We start from the raw sequence: 21,570 nt of genomic DNA on the forward strand, positions 1-21,570 counted from the left end.
ATAATAGGCTGTGGTGCAAGGAATTTCTTTCGACAATGATAAAGATCAGAAAACCAAACGTACAGCAACTGTTACCAAGGGATCAAGGGATTAACGATGGTCATAAGGTCAGGAGACAATCCATATCTCAAGAAAGAGGATCAAGACTAAGGAGAATGTTTACTGGAAGGAGATCCACGCATGTCTCATCCTATGACATCAGTCCTGGGAGCAGAATGCCGTTCCACTCAGTTTCTGTTGCTAGAAACTGATGTAGGAATCCTCCTGGTAAACATTCCCTGACAGTGGGGAGGTGAGGGAGATGAATGGGAAGATTAGGATTGACATATATACACTGCCATGTGTGAAACAGATAGCTAGTGGGAAGCTGCTATATAGCACAGGGTGCTCAGCTCAGTACTGGCTCTGTGGTGACCTAGAGGGGAGGGTTGGAGGAAAGGGAGGTCCAAGAGGGAGGGGATGTATGTATATGTATAGTTGATTTACTTTGTTGAACAGCAGAAACTAACACAACATTGTAAAGCAGCTATACCCCAATAATTTTTTTAAATAAGTAAAAATTTAAATACCCTCACAGGAAATGCTTGGGAAAACTTTCTCCAAACAGTAAGTTATATAAAAATCCACTCATTGAAATTTTGTATTTATTTAATTAATTGTGTGATAAGAAACTTGAATCTACCAGCTGTTTACCTTCTGAATTGATGGACAATGAGGGCTTAAAGAAGGAAGGGATTCTGTTACACATTCATATAGGATTGTGGGCTAAGGCAAATGCCTGTTGATGGAATTCAAGAATTTAACCAGTTTTCAGAATTTAAATTACACTGATGTGCCAGCTGAATGGAAAAAAGTACTTGATGGATATATGTTGCTGAATTTATCCCCACTCTATATAGCATTGTGAGTTAAAGAGATGTTTGGAGGGCTATTTTAATTTTTATGTCTAGTAGTGCTCATTTATCCAGAGAAGGCAATGGCACCCCACTCCAGTACTCTTGCCTGGAAAATCCCATGGACGGAGGAGCCTGGTGGGCTGCAGTCCATGGGGTCGCTAAGGGTTGGAGATGACTGAGTGACTTCACTTTCACTTTTCACTTTCATGCATTGGAGAAGGAAATGGCAACCCACTCCAGTGTTCTTGCCTGGAGAATCCCAGGGACGGGGGACCCTGGTGGGCTGCCGTCTATGGGGTCGCACAGAGTCGGACATGACTGAAGCGACTTAGCAGCAGCAGCAGCAGTGCTCATTTATGTCATTGATAAGACATAAATTTAAATCAACTCCAGAAAAATAAACGACCCAATCAAAAAATGGGCCAAAGAACTAAATAGACATTTCTCCAAAAAAGACATACAGATGGCTAACAAACACATGAAAAGATGCTCAACATCACTCATTATCAGAGAAATGCAAATCAAAACCACTATGAGGTACCATTTCACACCAGTCAGAATGGCTGCGATCCAAAAGTCTACAAATAATAAATGCTGGAGAGGGTGTGGAGAAAAGGGAACCCTCTTACACTGTTGGTGGGAATGCAAACTAGTACAGCCACTATGGAGAACAGTGTGGAGATTCCTTAAAAAACTGGAAATAGAACTGCCTTATGATCCAGCAACCCCACTGCTGGGCATACACACTGAGGAAACCAGAAGGGAAAGAGACACGTGTACCCCAATGTTCATCGCAGCACTGTTTATAATAGCCAAGACATGGAAGCAACCTAGATGTCCATCAGTAGATGAATGGATAAGAAAGCAGTGGTACATATACACAATGGAGTATTACTCAGCCATTAAAAAGAATACTTTTGAATCAGTTCTAATGAGGTGGATGAAACTGGAGCCTATTATACAGAGTGAAGTAAGCCAGAAGGAAAAACATAAATACAGTATTCTAACGCATATATATGGAATTTAGAAAGATGGTAACAATAACCCGGTGTACGAGACAACAAAAGAGACACTGATGTATAGAACAGTCTTATGGACTCTGTGGGAGAGGGAGAGGGTGGGAAGATTTGGGAGAATGGCAATGAAACATGTAAAATATCATGTAGGAAACGAGTTGCCAGTCCAGGTTCGATGCATGATGCTGGATGCTTGGGGCTGGTGCACTGGGACGGCCCAGAGGGATGGTGTGGGGAGGGAGGAGGGAGGAGGGTTCGGGATGGGGAACACATGTATACCTGTGGCGGATTCATTTTGATATGTGGCAAAACTAATACAATTATGTAAAGTTTAAAAATAAAATAAAATTGGAAGATTTAAAAATAATAATAATAAATAAATGATTATATTTATTTACAAATGCTTTGGGGTTCTATAAAATAGTGAGAGATTAGTTTAGATTATCTTGTTTAGATTATCTCATGTCAAAATATAATTTGTAGCTTCTTGCAGTTCAGTTATGAAAGAGACTGTCCACTTGCAACTTAACATGGTCTTTTCATGCTCTTTGTAGCGACTTGGGCATAGAAGTAGCTACTTTATTTTTAATATTTTAAATTTTTATTATAGTTGCTTTCCAATGTTGTGTTAATTTCTGTTGTACAGCCAAGTGAACCAGTTGAACATATATCCTCTCTTTGGATTTCCTTCTCAATTAGGTCACCACAGAACATTAAGTAGATTTCCCTGTGTTATACAATAGGTTCTTAAAAAGCTACTTTACATGGAAGTATATTTCCTTATAAATTACAAGGAAATGGTAGATAATTTATCCTTTTCCCTGTTAATTCATATACTGGTAGCAAAGCATTGGAGAAGGGAATAGCAATCCACCCCAGAATTCTTGCCATGGATAGAGGAGCCTGTGGGCTACAGTCCTTGGGGTCACAAAGAGTATGACTTGACTGAGCAACTAACACTTTCACTTTCATTTACTTGTAATTGAATTAGGCAAGCCCAGAATAAAGCTGTAGTTTACACATGATTTTTCCCCCATGTTGTTTCTATTTAGTGGGAGGAAAACAGTGATTTTTTATATTTTTCTTTATAAATGTATTTTTGAAAGCATTAAACTCTTAGATAACCTACTTTATATATATATATATATTTATATATATATGTTTTTTATTCTGTATATATGTAAATCTCTAAACAAATTTTATTTATAGAATAAAATACACAATATCTTTTTAAACTGCCTGCCATGCTTTAGCATGGTTGAAGATAAGACAGAGATCTTGTGCTGAGTGATGCTTCTTTATTTCAGGGTTAACTGTGTCTGCTGTCCTTTTTGGTGTCACAAGATCTCTGTTGATATTCTACATCCTTGTTAATTCTTCACGAGCTTTGCACAACAAAATGTTGGAGTCCGTTTTAAGAGCTCCAGTATTGTTCTTCCATAGAAATCCAATAGGTAAGTCAGACACGAAATTTCCTAATGAATATGTCTTACTAACACATTAAGTGCCTATTTGCATTTTCATATTTGAAACTGGAAGAGATGCTTGGAAGAAAATCACTGTGTATGTTTATTCATTTTCTACAAACAGCTTCACTGGTAATTTTTCCTACAAGAGAAAGTCTGAATATAGGAGCATATAAGCTTTTATTCCAATTTATGCATGTCTGTAAAAATATATGAATGTTTACTTTACAGGATGATTTAGGAGTCCATTTGTTATGTGGCATATGAAACACCCAACAGATGATGAACATGTGTTGAAATGTTTTTGACTAGTTGTTAAAATGTTGGCTATGTTACATGGTGTTAAGCTAACTAGGAAGGACCATATTCCAGGAACATCTCTACAGAAGACAGGCTGTGTGTTTCTTTCTTTCATTGCCCATCCATTTCTGGGACCACAGAGCTTTGACATGTGCTCATATTTTGAGTTTTACCTAAATGGTAATGTAAGATTAATTAAAATACAAGATCAGTAAAATGTAAACATCCTCTTCGATAAAATCAACTCTCTAGTTTTACAATGGACTTTTGATTACATTAAAGATGTCTTGTGTTACCTAGCAGGTGGATCTTCAGTATTAAGTATAAGTATTCAGTAATCCCTGAAGGTTTCCCAGTGGTTGCTTCCTCCACCCTGAGGAAGGAATGTGTCTTGCTTTGGAAGGTAGCCTCCTGACCTGGGTTTCTATGAAGAGTTAGCTCATCAGCATACATGCCCACTCTGCTCAGTTGGTTAGACTCGTGCTGAGGCCCAGGGTGTGCTTTGTGGCAGGTGATGATTGGCAGGGCCTGTGGAGACAGGGATGTGACTGGAGGAAAGACAGCAGTAGCCTTGGCCTGGTCATCAACTAGCTGTGCGATCAAAGCCAAAGTAGGTAGATGCTACTGGGAAGGCAAATGTCCAGGAAGGATGTAGTCATGGTTCTAAGTATGGACTCTGCAGCCAAATTCCTGGGTTCAGTCCTGGAGACAGTTACTAATAGTAATAACCAGTTATAGTTATGTTAATACTTATATGCTAGTTATTTAATTTCTTTGTGTCTCAATTTTCTGAACTACAAAGTGAGGATACTATTCACACACTTACCAATATCGTGACGTTGTAGGCATAAAGCAGGTTAATACATTCACAGCACTTAGCACAGGGTCAGTGCCTAATGAACCTCAGTGAGGATATCTACATGGTGTCTGGGAACTTCCTCTCCTGTGAAATGGGAATAACCACTGCCCTTCCTGTTTCACAAGATTGTTGTGAGGATTAAATAAGACTGTTTAGTGCAGCATCTTGTGCAGATTTATTCAAGACATGTTCTTTAGTCCAGGCACCATGAGGAGCACAGGGTGGTAAACTGCAGAGGCCCATACAATCTCACCTTATTACAAAGCTGGAGTGAGAAGTGATTGGAAGAGTCTTTGCTATTATGGCTCTGAAGTCACTCTACTTTTCCTGTTAATGTGGAAACTACAGTTGTAAACTTGGGAGCATCAAGTAAGACTGAATTTCTGTTATCACAGCCTCTGAGTGGTTGTGACCACTATTAACCAGGCTTTTGATGACCTATATGCTTCTCCAGATGTTGAATTATTATTCAAGAATTTAGAACCAAGTTTAAATCTTAAAGGTCACTAATCCTGGAGCAGCAGGCATACACAGTGTGTATCTTGTCTCCCCTTCCTGTGTCTATTATCAGAACTTCAACCCTTCAAGAAAATAGAAGCCCAAATAAGGACTGCAAAGATAGGCCCAAAGGTTTAGGAGCATCAATTATTTACTCTTTTAGTAGTATATTAAATTGAACTCTTTCCTGTGTTTATTTTCAAAAGTAGAATTTGTAATAGACTGTTTGTGGTGGTCGTTGTTTCTGGTATGTGATGGCATGAAGAGAAAATCACATAGAGTGGTATTACTTGTTACCAAGTTCAAGCTCACCCTGCTCACCTCACAACACTGATAAATCTTACAGATGACATGTTAAGGCAAAGAATAATGACTTTATTTGGTAACCTAGCAGACTGAGAAGATGGCAGACTGATGTCTCAAAATAACCATCTTATTGGGATCTGGATGCCTGGTTCTTTTATAGAACAGAGAGAAGAGGTGAGGGAGTAAAGTCAAAACACCATTTATTTTGCACAATAAGAGGGTATTTGTTCATTTTTTTCTTTCCTGCCAACATTCACATGTGGTGAGGGTCAGATTGCATCCCTGTGAGCTGATAAAAGCCACTTTAGTTTAATATTCCGGCAGAGGGGCAGGGTTCCTTGACCAAAGCAATGACTAGCAACGGTCAAAGAAACAGATCCAGCATGCAGTCAAAATTGGCTCCTCCCTGTTACAGTTCCTTTAATGCGCACCTCCCCTGTCTGGGGCCAGTGTCCTGTTCTTTCTCATCCTGAGTCTCCTCAGGGTGCACCACTCTTGCAGGGGTGGCTGCAGAGTCCTGATGGCTGCAGCATCCTTTGTTTACTGATGTGACAAGTGACATTTTTAGTTTATGCCAGATATTTACCAGAAATTCCCATATTCTATCCTGCAGCCTTAAGGATATTCTATTATTGTGGATTCTGAGAAGGGAAATAAAATCAATGAAAAGTGATTCTTAGTCATTTAGTAATATTTCTGTTTTCCTGCCTACATCCCTACAGTCTTCTTAGATGCTTATTCATAAGTCTGTGCTTGTCACACCTGGTACACCTCTGAAAATAATGACTTATTACCCCAGTAGTAAACTCACAACTTGGAAATGGCTGCAATCTAAAATTTCCGAAAATGTGAGGTGCTGTGAGCCATCTGGAGGGAAAAAAATTACAGAGAGGTTATAATTATGTTTATTTAGAAAGTATAACTTGGCAAAATTAATCTTGATAATTAAAGCAAAATTGGTGTGACAATTAGGATTAACTAAGGTATTTTGCAACTGTTTATATACTGATTTAGTACTTGGAGTGAGCCTTACATGGGATGGATCTAAAGGGAGGGAACATTCTCAAATCCACCAACCCTTCCTGAGATTGCCACAAGATTCCCCCATTGTTTTAAAAATCAGGGCTCAATTTCAATTACCCACCCACTGCCATTTGGTGGTATTTTTGTTTCTTTTTAGGTATCATCCTATTTTATCTTTCTTTTTACCACTGATATTGGCTTATTTCATATGAATTTGTAATACATTAAATTTGTTGTTGTTTTACCAATAAGTTGTGTCTGAGTCTTTTGTAGTCCCATGGACTGTGGCCTGCCAGGCTCCTCTGTCCACGGGATTTCCTAGGCAAGAATACTGGAGTGGGTTGCCATTCCTCCTCCAGGGCATCTTCTGACCCAGGGATTGAACCCCTGTCTCTTATGTCTTCTGCATTGGTGGGCAGATTCCTTAGCATTGAGTCCCTAGGGAAGCTCAATATATTAAATATTTAATAAATGTACTTTATTTTTTAAATATTTATTTACTTTTAGTTGCTTTGGTTCTTTGTTGCTTCATGTGGGCTTTCTCTAGTTACAGCAAGCAAGGGTTTCTCTTCATTGCGGTGCCTGGGCTTCACATTGTGGTGGCTTTTTCTGTTGCAGAGCTCAGGCTGTAGGCACACGAGCTTCAGTAGTTGTGGCACACAGGCTTAGTTGCTCTGCAGCATGTGGAATCTTTTCAGACCAGAGACTGAACCCATGTCTCCTGCACTGGGGACACCGTACCACCAGGGAAGTCCCTAAACACATATTCTTCAAAAATATTGTTTTGATATGTTCATGAATTGTTTCTCTTAAAGCTCCTATATGAGGAAATGAGTAATTTCTCATATCCTGTTCTTACAGGAAGAATTTTGAATCATTTCTCCAAAGACGTTGGGCATATGGATGACTTGCTGCCCCTGATAGTTCTTGATTTCATCCAGGTAATGTAACAATCCTGTCAGAGTTCTCACAGGGAAGAGCAGAGTGCCTGTTTCTCAAGGGTTTTTCACAGAGGCTGAGGGTGGGCCTTGCAGCCTGGCAGTGTGTCCTGTTATCTTCAGTAAAGGCTGTGTTTGTGACAGAAAAGTGCAGTTCTGATTGAGAGGCTGAGTTAGCATGAGTAACACCTGGAGCAGGAGTATCTACAAAGTCACATCAAGGTTGGTCTGAAGCAGCGATATGCTGGGTAAGTGATTGTCCCTCCACCTTCAAGGTGTCTGGTGTGGATTCACTTTACTGTGAGCACATTTCATAATATATAGAAATAATCACTTCTCATGGAAAGATAGCCTAGATTAACTACATTATGCATTGTATCTGGCCTCCCAGGTGGCTCAGTGGTAAAGAATTTGCCTGCCAATGCAGGAGATGTAACAGATATGGGTTCGATCCCTGGGACAGGAAGATTCCTTGGAGGAGGGAATGGCAACCCACTTCAGTATTCTTGCCTAGAAAATTCCACGGACAGAGGAGCCTGGCAGGCTATAGTCCATGGGGCTGCAAAGAGTCGGACACAACTGATCACGAGCATGATGCATTGTATTCCCACAGGGGACAGATATCTCCTGCACCATTTTATTTGGATAAAGCCAGGTGTGGTTACTTACAAAGAAAAGATTGGCTAAAAATAAGATGAAAATAATACTTTAACAGGGACAATGTTGTTTAGTTGCTAAGTTGTGTCCAACTCTTTTGAGACCCCATGGACTGCAGCCTGCCAGGCTCCTCCATCCATGGGATATCTCAGGCAAGAATACTGGAGTAGGTTGTTGTTTCCTTGTCCAGGGGATATTCCTAACCCAAAGATCAAACTTGTGTCTCCTGCGTCTGCTGCAAGGCAGGCAGATTCTTACCACTGAGCCACCTGGGAAGTCCAAGAAAGACTATAGGGAGCACCTTTGATGATACCAAGGCTTTTAAGCCAGTAATTAGATTACAGGATCAAAGTCATCTCAGCAAATGTCTTTTGTTTATGTAGGCCGTTTTTCTTTTCACAAACTGATTGCTCTGTCTTAAGGTATCTTAAGAGAGAGAGAGACCTACAGGAATACCTTTGTCTAGCCTCAGTTTGTCTCTGAACTTGGGGTTCTAAGAAATAATGTTAGGTCTTCTCAGCTCTCATCCCCACAGTCAGTATTGATGCTCTTATGGAGTGTTCTTTTTTTTTACCCCCTGTTATTCTGTCTACTTATCAGTGATTAAGCCTGTGGGGAATTTAATTTTTCTTTCCAAGTGTTAATTTTGGAAATGAAATGCATTTATCAAAAGCTGCACATGGAAATGCAACAATACAACAGTGTCCTACAGACAGTGCAGCCTTTGGGCAAGGCTTCCACTGTTAGCAGTGAGAACTAAGCTGAGACTCAGAGGCAGAGGACTTTTACTGAAAAGATGTCTGATTGGTTTTTTTTTTTTTTTTTTCTCTTCTGCAAACTTCTTTCATAAATGTACTCTGCTGGGTTTAGCCACATAATTTATCCCCAGAAACAATTTTTCCCTAAAAACAGTGTCACATTTTGACAGTGATTGTGAATTACTTTCAAAGGATTTTGTGAAAGGTTCTGTTTCTTTGCTACAGCAAGCTAGGCCAAGGTTGGGTTTCCACCGTGTGCTTAGCATATTGTTAGTTAGTCATCATAATCAGAATGTCACATATTTTTGGATGGCATATAGAAGGACAGGGGTCAATGCTACCTAATTTTAGCAGGAAATATTCTCATTAAAGAGGAGCAAAAATTCTAGTCTAGCTGATTTCCAGTCCCTTCTCTACCACTTTTAGTTCAATTATCTTGAAGTTTGGTAGAGATGTACAGTAGTTCATTAGAAGTAAGAGTCTGCTCTTTGAGAAAGAGACCTGGGATGAGCATGGAGCCTATGTATTCTTCACTGAGCAAGTAGCTAAAATCTCTGCAGATGGATAAGATTGCCAAGAGTGAGGGAAGCATTTTAGGAGCCAAGATCAGAAGCTTTGGGTAGCCTTGATATTTAGAGAGAAGCAGAGAGAGAAGGGAAGTACAGAAAACATATAATGAACAGCAAGGATGAGAGGAGGAGATACGGTGGAGACCCAAGGAAGGAGAGGTCTCTTTAGTGCAAGCGAGGTGAGTCCACGGAAACTTGCTGCTTGATTTGGAATGAGGAGGCATCTGGTGACCTGAGGAGCAGGTTTCATATGGGAGGAATTAGAGAACAAAGGGCTGCAAACCCAGGAGGCATGGAGGGAATTGAGGTGAAGACAGGCTGGAAGGAGTTTGAATGAATCAGGACAGAGGCCCGTCTGGAATGCAGGGTCTAAGAAGCTCTTGCCTGTTGTTTGAGATTTTAGTTTCTGTGAGGGGAATATGAGCGATGGTAGGTGGTTTTGCCCTCTCTTCCCTCCTTCCCTTCAACAAACAAGGATTGAGGCCCTGAAGTACAGGAGTGAGTCAGGCATGAAGCCCTCCCCTCATGGGTCTCCTCCCTCCCCAGGGAAGGAGACATCCAGAGATTCACACTTGATAGCTTCGGAATCCTAATTGTGGGAGCTCTGTAGAGGAAGTCCTGGAAGGCAAACTGGATGTAGAGGCTGGAGACAGTTAGAGGTGGTCCAGGAGGTGGGCGGAGCTTCTAGGAGGTGACTTTTGATCCAGCATGAGAGGAAAAGGCCACTGTGGATAGTGGGGCAGAAGGTGCTGGTGGAAGCAGAGTTCCTGTGCGGGAAGGGTCTGGAAGGGCATTGTTCAGCTGTGTTAACACACCTGTGTTCAAACTCATTTTTGATGATTTTGTTTATCCCTGTTGTATTTGATAAACCTTAAAAGATTCTTGATCATTGTTATCTTTATTACTTCTAAAGTGTTTTTCCATATACTTTCTTTCATCTAATTCCTTCTCATTCACTTAAATGAAATGTCAGATTAGTTATTTAATATTTTGTGATAGTGATATGAAGTGTGGCTAAGGAAAACCCTAGATTCTGAGCAGTGGTTTACACTGCAGGACAGTCCATCCCCTCAGGTGATATCATTCAGAGACCAGATCCCAACAGAGAGGCACATAAGTTTGTGCACCATCCTGTACATTGATTCTTATAGCTACCAACCTGTTTAGTCACTTTATATAAGTGATTGGGCAAGTTGGAGTTGTTAACCATTTCAAAGGATGAAGGAGAGTAGCATAAAAAATCAATGTATGTGGTGTGATTGCACCTGATAATCATTCATGATGTCAACAGCTTTAAAGTGTGGCAGTGCAGAACCCCGCAGTCTCCCTTTCCAAGCCCCCGTCCCAGCTCTCCCTCTTACCATCTCTGCCCCACAAAGCCACATTCTCCTTTCTGTAAAATGGAGAAAATAATGCACACTTCCTAGGTTTGTTGGGAAGACAAAGTGAAGTTCATTTTAATATTATTATTTGCATAACATCTAAATTCATTTTGAGCTCTTAATAATGGGTAATTATTTTTAAAATGCCACATATGTGTTTTAGGTAAGAGAAATAGTCTCATGACAATGGCATATGTTGTTGTTCAGTCACTAAGTCATGTTCGACTCTTTGTGACCCCATGAACTGCAGCACACCCGACCTTCCTGTCCCTCACCATCTCCCGGAGTTTGCCCAAGTTCATGTCCATTGAGTTGGTGATGCCATCCAGCCATATCATTCTTTGCCCCCTTCTTCTCCTTTTGTCTTTGGTAAAATGACATTATATTGCATTAAAGTTATTGTCAGAGATAGTTTCTAGGCCCATAAATATCATCTCATGATTTTGTATCACAGAGATTCTAGGTTTGTAATCCTTGAAGATTTTAATGAACACTTTCTTATGTAGACTCACAGAATAAAAATTAGTTGTTTTGAAGATAGACTATTGAGCATTAAATATTTCAGAATAATGTGATTTTCATACAATTTGCCAAAGTCCCAAATAACATTGAGTAAGAAGTCTCAATTGTTTACAATTCTTGTCATTGAAATCATCACCTCCAAGGAGTCTTCCTGCTGTTAAAACAAGTAAAAATGAAAGTGAGATGTGTAAGTTGGGTTTAGGCATTTAAATTTTCCAAAAAAAAAATAAGTTTGGGACTTCTCTGAGCATGTGAACTTGCACACAGCTGCTCTCAGCAAAATATTGTAATTTATTGAGGAAAACTAAGTTGCAAAATGCTTATTTCCCACACGCTGCTCATTCAGGAAAAAAAAAAAAAAATCAGCAGCTTGGTGTAGCTCAACTGAGTCTTCCCATCCTTTCATGTACATAAAGGGCTAATTCTGAGGGCAGTTGAGTCACCAATGGCAATTGTGGTGGGACCACTAGGGACCGTGTCATTTCCTCCTCAGCACACACAGACCACACTGACTGCAGTTTTATGAAGGGAAAATGCCCAAGAAAAAGATGTGAAGGAGGTGCCTCAGTCATTTTTGTCCAGAGAGGGGAGTGCAAAAGAACAGGACAGTGCATCTGGATATTGAGGACAAAGCCTAAGACTCAGCATAATAGGTTATTATGGGTCACTTGCTTTTACAGTCTTTACTTGTCTCAGCACCCCTGACCCTTGCATTTCATTGTGTGGAGACGTCAGGGGGAGTGTGTAGAGAGTATCCAGCCTCTCCCACTGAACAATGTGTTCGTCATTTTTAGATTTCTGTGGTGTGTTGATCCCTTCCCCAATCCCTTCCTCAAATCCCCCTTGGGGATGTTTATTTTTAATATATATTTAATACTAGTCCTCCGTGGATATTTTTTTCCAGTCCGTGGCTTGCCATTTATATCCTTAGTGGAGATAAAGGTTTAATTTTGATGATGTCTAATGTTTACTGTTTTTTTTTTTTTTTTTTCTTTTGTAGTTGATGTTTTTGTATCCTAAGAAATCTTTGCACATCCTTAGGAGTGTGAAGATACTTTGCTATGTTCTACCTTTTAAAATATTGATGCATCTTGAATTGTTTTTTGTATGTGAAATAGTAATTAATGGTCGAGGTTTATTTTTTCCAATTATTCTGGACACATTTGTTAAAGACTTTTATGCACTAAATTAAGGAAATCTGCACTTGTATAATTATTTTGTTCCTCAGTAGTTGCAGTTTACACCAATATTTTGATCCTTAAACCAATACTGTATTTGTAGTTACTGTACATTTTAATAAGAGATGAAACCCATAGTTTAAACTGTCTATTTTTTTCTTTTTTTTTTTTTTTTGTAAAGGTTGCTTTGCTCATTCTGGATTCTTTACTTTTAGGTGTCAATTTTAGAAGCCTTTCAATTTGTTTTTAAATAAAAACCTCCTGAAAATTTTATTAATATTTTGTTTTAGCTATAGTTTATTTGAGAAGTCTGAGTCTTAACAATGTTGGATCTGCAATTATGAATATATTTAGGTCTTTTTTAATTTCAGAAATATTTTATAATTTTTAGTATAGACATCTTAAATTTCTCTGGTTAAATTCATTCATGCATGTTTGCCTTTTCATAGTATTATTGGATTGTTTTTTTTTTTTTTTTAATTTACTTATTTATTTATTTTGCATGCACTTGGCCTTGACTATGTGTGGGCTTTCTTTAGTTGTGATGAGAGGGGTAACTAATTGCTGTGGGTGGACTTCTCATTTTGGTAGCTTTTCCTGTTGCAGAGCATGGGCTCTAAGGCACATGAATTTCAGTAGTTGTGGCATTGGGCTCAGTAGGTGCAGCAGTCTGGTTCTAGAGCTTGGGCTCAGTAGTTGTGGCACATGGACTTAGCTGCTCTGCACATGTGGATTCTTCCCGAACCAGGGATCAAACCTGTGTTTCCTGCATTGGCAAGTGGATTCTTCACCATTTGGACCATTAGGGAAGTCTTGTTTCTGATACCATTATTCACTTGCTTGTTGCTCAGTTCAGTTCAGTTCAGTCACTCAGTTGTGTCTGAATCTTTGCAACCCTATGGACCGCAGCATGCCAGGCCTCCTTGTCCATCACCAACTCCCGGAGCCCAACCAAACTCATGTCCATTGAGTACGTGATGCCATCCAACCATCTCATCCTCTGTTGTTCCCTTCTCCTACCCTCAATCTTACCCAGCATCAGGGTCTTTTCAGATGAACTGGCTCTTTGCATCAGGTGGCCAAAGTATTGGAGTTTCAGCTTCAACATGAGACCTTCCAATGAACACCCAGGACTGATCTCCTTTATGGACTGGTTGGCTCTCCTTGTAGTCCAAGGGACTCTCAAGAGTCTTCTGCAACACCACAGTTCAGAAACATCAATTCTTCAGTATTCAGCTTTCTTTATAGTCCAACTCTCACATCCATACATGACCACTGGAAAAACCATAGCCTTGACTAGACAGACCTTTGTTGGCAAAGTAATGTCTCTGCTTTTTAATATGCTGGCTAGGTTGGTCATAACTTTCCTTTGAAGGAGTACGAATCTTTTAATTGCATGGCTGCAATCACTATCTGCAGTGATTTTGGAGCCCAGAAAATAAAGTCAGCCACTGTTTCCCCAACTATTTGCCATGAAGTGATGGGACCAGATGCCATGATCTTAGTTTTCTGAATGTTGAGCTTTAAGCCAACTTTTTCACTCTCCTCTTTCACTTTCATCAAGAGGCTCTTTAGTTCACTTTCTTGTTGCTAGTCTATAGACATATAATTGATTTATTTGTGAATTAACTTTGCATTGCCTGGAGTGATGGTGGTATGTTTTTCTTTTTTTAATTCTGTAGGATTTTGTCCATATACAATCATGTCAGCTGTAAATAATGACAGTTATATATCTTAATTTCCAATATTTATGACTTTTTATTTCTTTTCTTGACTACTTGTTATGGCCAGAGTTTCCAGTTAGTGTTGAAGAGAATTGGTTAGATCAGATAATCTTGCACTCTTAGGGCAAAATTGTTCAATACTTTTTCATTACAAATACTATTACAGTTTTTTAGGTAGGTATCTGTTATCAGATTTTAAATGTTTCTCTTAATTCCTCAATTGCCAAGAACTGTACTTTTTTTTTTTAAATGAAGAATAAGTATTGAATTTTAACAAATATTTCTCCTACATCTCTTCAGATAGTCATATGATTATTTACCTTTACTCTTTTAATGTGAATTATAGTGATCAGTATTTGAAAGTTAAACTTAACATTCCTGGAATAGACTTTACTTGGTCATAATGTAGCATCTTTTCTATGTATTTCTGTATGCAGTTTGTTAAGAGTTTTTGTATCTATTGTTCGTGAAGAATATTGGTCTATAATTTGCTTTTCTTGAAATCTTTTGTCAGCTTTTGGTATCAGAATTATGTAGCCTCATGAAAATACATGAGAAATATTTCTATTTTTAATGGTCGGTTTAATGTGTCCAGACTACATTTACCAGACTACATTCCTCAGTTATTATAAAAAAGTGATCTGTGTGTTGCTCTGTAGGTATTTTGTAGGTGTGATTGAAGTCCATAATCAGTTGATTTTAAGTAGGGCCATTTATCCTACATAGTCAAATGGGCACAGTTAAGTCAGTTGTAAGGCTTTAAGAGCTAAGCCTTCCCTGAAGTAAAAAGAAATTCTGCTTCTGGAGAACAACATCAGCTCCTGATCAAGGGTTCCAGCCTGTCCTTTGTAATAGTCAACCCTGAGGATCTTGGACTTGCCCAGTCAAATTAGATTGTGCAGTATTATCTTTTTTATATTGCTATATTCAGTTCATTGGTATGTTGTTTAATATCCAAAGGCAGTTTCACTTGTTATTTTTCTTTCTTTTAATGTCTTTGTCTGGTTTTTATATCATGAAAATGTTGGACTCATGTACCCTGGAAAAGTTTGGAAAAACTTTTCTGCATAATGTTTTTGTGAAGTCCACTGGACTTAAGGTCTTTTCTGTAAGAAATTTAAAAATGATGTATTTAGCAATTACCTGGAAATTAACAAATTATGTATTTACGGAATTCTCTGGTGGTCTGGACTTGCTGCTTTCATTGCTGAAGGCCTGGGTTCAATTGCTGGTAGGAAAGCTAAGATACCGGAAGCTGCATGGTATGACCAAAACAATAAAATAAAGTAAAATAAAACAACACAACACAACAAGAGAAGACACTACACATGGACATCACCAGATGTTCAATACCAAAATCAAATGGGTTATATTCTTTTCCATCAAATGGGTTATATTCTTTTCCATCAAATGTGGAGAAGCTCTATAGAGTCAGCAAAAACAAAACTGGGAACTGAGTGTGGCTCAGATCATGAACTTATTTAAAAATCAGACTTAAATTTTAGAAAGTAGGGAAAACCACTAGACCATTCAGATATGACCTAAATCAAATCCCTTACAATTATACAGTGGAAGTGACAAATAGATCCAAAAGATTAGATCTCATAGACAGAGTGCCTGAAGAACTACGGAGAGAGGTTTGAGACATTGTACAGAAGGCAGGGAACGAGACCATCCCCAAGAAAAAGAAATGCAAAAAGGCAAAATGGTTGTCTGAGCAGGCCTTAGAAATAGCTGAGAAAAAGAAGAGAAGCTAAAGGCAAAAGAGAAAAGGAAGCATATACCCATTTGAATGCAGAGTTCCAAAGAGTAGTAAGGAGAGATAAGAAAGCCTTCCTCAGTGATCAATGCAAAGAAATAGAGGAAAACAATAGAAAAGGAAAGATTAGAGATCTCTTCAAGAAAATTAGTGATACCAAGGGAACATTTCATGCAAAGATGGGCTCAAAAAAGGACAGAAATGGTAGGGACCTAACAGAAGCAGAAATATTAAGACAAGGTGGCAAGAATACACAGAAGAACTATACAAAAAAGATCTTTATAACCCAGATAACCATGGTGGTGTGATCACTCACCTAAAGCCAGACATCCTGGGATGCGGAGTCAAGTGGGTCTTAGGAAGAATCACTATGAACAAATTTAGTGGAGGTGATGGAATTCCAGTTGATCTATTTCAAATCCTAAAAGATGGTGCTCTGAAAGTGCTGCAGTCAATATGCCAGCAAATTTGGAAAACTCAGCAGTGGCCACAGGTCTGGCAAAGGTCAGTTTTCATTTCAGTCTCAAAGAAAGGTAATGCCAAAGAATGTTCAAACTACCATACAATTGCACTCATCTCACATGCTAGTAAAGTAATGCTCAAGATTCTCCAAGCCAGGCTTCAGCAATACGTGAACTGTGAACTTCCAGATGTCCAAGCTGATTTTAGAAAAGGCAGAGGAACCAGAGATCAAATATCCAACGTCCATTGGATCATTGCAAAAGCAAAAGAGTTCCAGGAAAACATCTGCTTTATTGACAATGCCAAAGCCTTTGACTGTGTGGATCACAACAAACTGTGAATAAATCCTTCAAGAGATGGGAATACCACACCACATGACCTGCCTCCTGAGAAATCTGTATTCAGGTCAAGAAGCAACAGTTAGAACTGGACATGGAACAACAGACTGGTTCCAAATTGGTAAAGGAGTACATCAAGGCTGTATACTGTCACTCTGCTTGTTTAACTTATATGCAGAGTACAGTATGCAAAATGCCAGGCTGAATGCCAGGCTGAATGAAGCACAAGCTGGAATCAAGATTGCCAGGAGAAATATCAATAACCTCAGACATGCAGATGACACCACCCTTACGGCAGAAAGTCAAGAACCAAAGAGCCTCTTGATGAAAATGAAAGAAGAGAGTGAAAAAGTTGGCTTAAAGCTCAGTATTCAGAAAATGAAGATCATGGCATATGACCCCATCACTTCATGGAAAATAGATGGGGAAACAATGGAAAGAGTGAGAGAATTTATTTATCCAGAATCACTGCAGATGGTGACTGCAACCATGAAATTAAAAGACCCTTGCTCCTTGAAAGAAAAGTTATGACCAACCTAGACAGCATGTTAAAAAGCAAAGACCTTACTTTGACATCAAAGGTCCATCTAGTCAAAGCTATACTTTTTCCAGTAGTCATGCATGGACGTGAGAGTTGGACTACAAAGAAAGCAGAGTGCTGAAGAATTGATGCTTTTGAACTGTGGTGTTGGAGAAGACTCTTGAGAGTCCCTTGGATTGCAAGGAGATCCACCCAATCCATCCTAATGAAAATCAGTCCTGAATATTCATTGGAAGGACTGATGCTGAAGCTGAAACTCTAATACTTTGGCCACCTGATGTGAAGAACTGACTCATTGGAAAAGATGATGCTGGGATAGGTTGAAGGCAGGAGGAGAAGGGGATGACAGAGCATGAGATGGGTGGATGGCATTACCAACTCGATGGATATGAGTTTAAGCAAGCTCTGGGAGTTGGTGATGGACAGGGAAGCCTGGTGTGCTGCAGTCCATGGGGTCACAAAGAGTCAGACACAACTGAGTGACTGAACTGAACTAAGAAAATTTAAAAAAAGGATTCAAATTCTTATATCAGTATGTAGTTATTCAGATTTTCTATGTCTATGTTAATTTTGTATGTCATTTTTTTAAGACATGTGTCCTTTACATTAAAATTTTAAAATTTATCTACCAAATGTTTATTATATTCTCTTTGTAATGCTCATGGTATCTTTTGTATTAAAGTGAAAGCTAAAGAGTTAATTGCTCAGTCATGTCCGACTGCTTGCAACCCATGGACTGTAGCCTGTCAGGCTCCTCTCTCCATGGGATTCTCCAGGCCAGAATACTGGGATGGGTTGCCATTTCCTTTTCCAGGGGACCTTCCCAACCTAGGGGTCAAACCTGGGTTTCCTCTATTATAAGCAGATTCTTTACCGTCTGAGCCACCAGGGAAGCCCAATCTCTTGTATTATCCTGTTTTAATTCATGTTAATAGTAAATCCACCGCCCCCCCTTTTTTTTTCACTTTGTGGTGACTTCAAAGAACCATGCTTTGTGTTTGCTGATTTTCCTTCTTAAAAGTTAGTTTTCTTTTTCATTTGGGTCTTTTGTCATTTATTTGCTCAGTTGTGTCCGACTTTTTGCACCCTCATGGATTGCAGTATGCCAGGCTTGCCTGTCCTTCACTATCTCCCAAAGTTTGCTCAAACTCATGTCTATTGAATTGACGATGCCATCAAACAATCTTATCCTCAGTCACTCCCTTCTCTTCCTGCCCTCAGTCTGTCCCAGAATCAGGCTCTTTTCTAATGAGTTGGCTCTTGGTGTCAGGTGGCCAAAGTATTGGAGTTTCAGATTCAGCATTAGTCCTTCCAATGAATAATCAGCATTGATTTTCTTTGGAATTGACTAGTCTGATCTCCTTGCTGTCCCAGGGACTTTCAAGAGTCTATTTTTTTCTTATTTTCATTCTTCTACATACTTTAATATGGCGGTTTTTTAAAATTATAAGATGGATCTCAAAACCCTTGACTTTTAGCTTTTTTTAAAACTTTTTTGTTTTTAAAAAATAGTTTAATTTTATTGGAATATAGTTGATTTACAATGTTATGTTTGTATCAGATGTACAGCAAAGTGATTTAGTTACTCATATACATATTGCTGGGAGAAATACCAATAACCTCAGATATGCAGATGACACCACCCTTATGGCAGAAAGTGAAGAAGAACTAAAGAGTCTCTTGATGAAAGTGAAAGAGGAGAGTGAAAAAGTTGGCTTAAAGCTCAACATTCAGAAAACTAAGATCATGGCATCTGGTCCCATCACTCCATGACAAATAGATGGGGAAACAGTGGCTGACTTTATTTTCTGGGCTCCAAAATCACTGCAGATGGTGATGGCAGCCATGCAATTAAAAGATTCATACTCCTTGGAAAGAAAGTTATGACCAACCTAGATAGCATATTAAAAAGCAGAGACATTACTTTGCCGACAAAGGTCCGTCTAGTCAAGGCTATGGTTTTTCCAGTTGTCATGTATGGGTGTGGGAGTTGCATTATAAAGAAAGCTGAGCGCCAAAGAATTGATGCCTTCGAACTGTGGTGTTGAAGACTCTTGAGAGTCCCTTGGACTGCAAGGACATCTAACCAGTCCATCCTAAAGGAGATCAGTCCTGGGTGTTTATTGGAAGAACTGATGGTGAAACTGAAACTCCAATACTTTGGCCACCTGATGCGAAGAGCTGACTCATTGGAAAAGACCCTGATACTGGGAAACATTGAGGGCAGGAGAAGAAGGGGACGACAGAGGATGAGATGTTTGGATGGCATCACTGACTCAATGGGCATGGGTTTTGGTGAACTCCAGGAGTTGGTGATGGACAAGGAGGCCTGGTGTGCTGTGGTTCATGGGGTCACAAAGAGTTGGACATGACTGAGTGACTGAACTGAACTGAATACATATATTCATTCTTTTTTAGATTCTTTTCTCATATAGGTTATCACAGAATGTTGAGTAGATTTCCCTGTGATATACTTATAGTGCTCTACATTTTAAGGTGTACCTTGTTAAATTACCAATTAGGTGAACTCCAGACTTAAATATTTTTAATAAGGTTGAATCCTGACAAAAGTGGAAAGGAAGCTATCTCATGTTTAGAATGAGATATTCTAAACATGAAGGAGGAAATAAACCATGTTTCCCTAAAGGTTCCTGTTGTGCTGGTTAACAAACTGTGAACCAAACCTCACCATTCACTCTTCAGTGGAGTTAGCTATGATTCTCAGTTAGGATTGAATTGAAGTATACCCAGCCCTAGAGCTTATGTGATTGTGAAAAGATTCGAGGCAGCCAAATAAAGGATGAAGAATGTGATTAATATATACCAAGCAAAGTGCTTGTTTAGAAAAGCTTAGTCTTAGGCTTTGTACCTGTGTGTATGCTCATGTTAGTTGCTCAGTAATTTTTGATTCTTTGCCATCTCATGGACTGTAAACTGCCAACCTCCTCTGGCCATGGAATTCTCCAGGCAAGAATAATGGAGTGGGGTGTCATTCCCTTTTCCAGGGGACCTTCCTAATGCAGGGATGGAACCTGGGTCTCCTTCATTGCAGGCAGATTCTTTACCATCTGAGCCACCAGGGAAGCCCTATCTCAGCACAATATTGGGCTAATGGAATTTCTCCTCCAGGTGTATTTTGTCATTCTCTGCAAACCGAAGAATTTTTCTGTAATGTGAAAAATTGCCATTTTCTCTCAAGTGAAAGATTTCATGTAAGAATTTTTTTATTTGTCTATGTGGATTCATAGACTTTGGATAAAATTTCCCAAATGGTGTGCTCCAAATGGGAAATATATAAAAATCATGATTCCCCTTATTTGAGGGGCATCAGGACTTGGGTCACTTGCTTCTGGGTCAATATGATTCTTTCTATATACCCATTAGTGTCTCTCTTACACAGTGTGACAGAGGTGTAGAAGCACTGGCCATGGTGATATGGTCCATCGGATGGGCCTGAAATCCAATCATATGGGGGGAATTGTGTGTGTAGCTTGAAATGGGTTTTTTGGAATTCCTGGGAATGTAGGAGAAAGAAATGAGTTTGGCTTCAAGGAAGGGATTTATTGTGTGTCTATTGTACACTAGAATCTTTTTTTTTTCCTTCTTCATATGTTAACTTTTTGATTAGATACTATTTTCATCTTCTACCAACTTCTATAAATGCTTGAGATGGCTGGGAATTAAAGGTTCACAAATGTATATACATATAAAAGTATAAGTGCTCAGTCATGTCCAACTCTTTGTGACCCCATAGACTCTAGCCTGCCAAGTTCCTCTCTCCATGGGATTTTCCAGGCCAGAATACTTAAGTGGGTTGTCATTTCTTCCTCCAGAGGAATTTCCTGACCCAGGGACCAAACCCAGGTGTCCTGCATAGCAGTCAGATTCTTTGCTGACCGAGCCACCAGGGAAGCCTCCTGAGGAGAACCAGATTTTTCAAATGGATGAATGTTGTTCATCAAATAATGCAAGTCTGCTAAAAACCAGTAGTTTGGACTTTTTATAATTGACATTTTAGTAGTTTTTTTTTTTTTTTGGCAAATAACAATTACAAGCCAAGTGACTTAAAGGCTAGACATAGAAGGAGCTGGAAGGACCCCTTCCCATGAACATGAAGGTTGTAGCATGCTGGGATGCACAGTCAAGCCACCTTGACTGTAAAAAAATGTTTTCTGTAGGTCTAATAGGAGGGGGGGGTCAGACAGCCCTAGTTTTCTCCACTCATGATTAGAATTTATTCCTTCAGAATTTCATCCTCTTGAGTTTTCTTTTGATACCACAGCAGAGACAGGGAGAAACAGGAAAAGCACAGGGGTCTCCATCCAGATCATGCAGTTTGGTTCTCAAGGGCTCCTGGCCACAGAGTCACAGTTCTGGT

At 39.3% G+C, this 21,570-nt stretch overlaps 1 protein-coding gene across 3 annotated transcripts in view; it reads left to right on the forward strand.

Annotated features, from left to right (window-relative positions):
• LOC147361883 (ATP-binding cassette sub-family C member 4-like) overlaps positions 1 to 21,570 on the forward strand; it is a 228,636-nt gene that overhangs the window by 62,388 nt on the left and 144,678 nt on the right. For 2 of the 3 annotated variants that reach the window (XM_086328629.1, XM_086328630.1), the window contains exons 19-20: positions 3,220 to 3,366; positions 7,226 to 7,305. The exons of the other annotated variant lie outside the window; for it this stretch is intronic. In XM_086328629.1, the coding sequence (XP_086184755.1) occupies positions 3,220 to 3,366; positions 7,226 to 7,305 (227 nt within the window). The remainder of the gene's footprint in view (positions 1 to 3,219; positions 3,367 to 7,225; positions 7,306 to 21,570) is intronic. 3 annotated transcript variants of the gene reach the window in all.

Source organism: Bos grunniens, chromosome 12 (assembly GCF_055505025.1).
Source record: "Bos grunniens cultivar Pamir isolate PY7600 chromosome 12, Bosgru_T2T1.0, whole genome shotgun sequence".
NCBI lineage: Eukaryota > Metazoa > Chordata > Mammalia > Artiodactyla > Bovidae > Bos > Bos grunniens.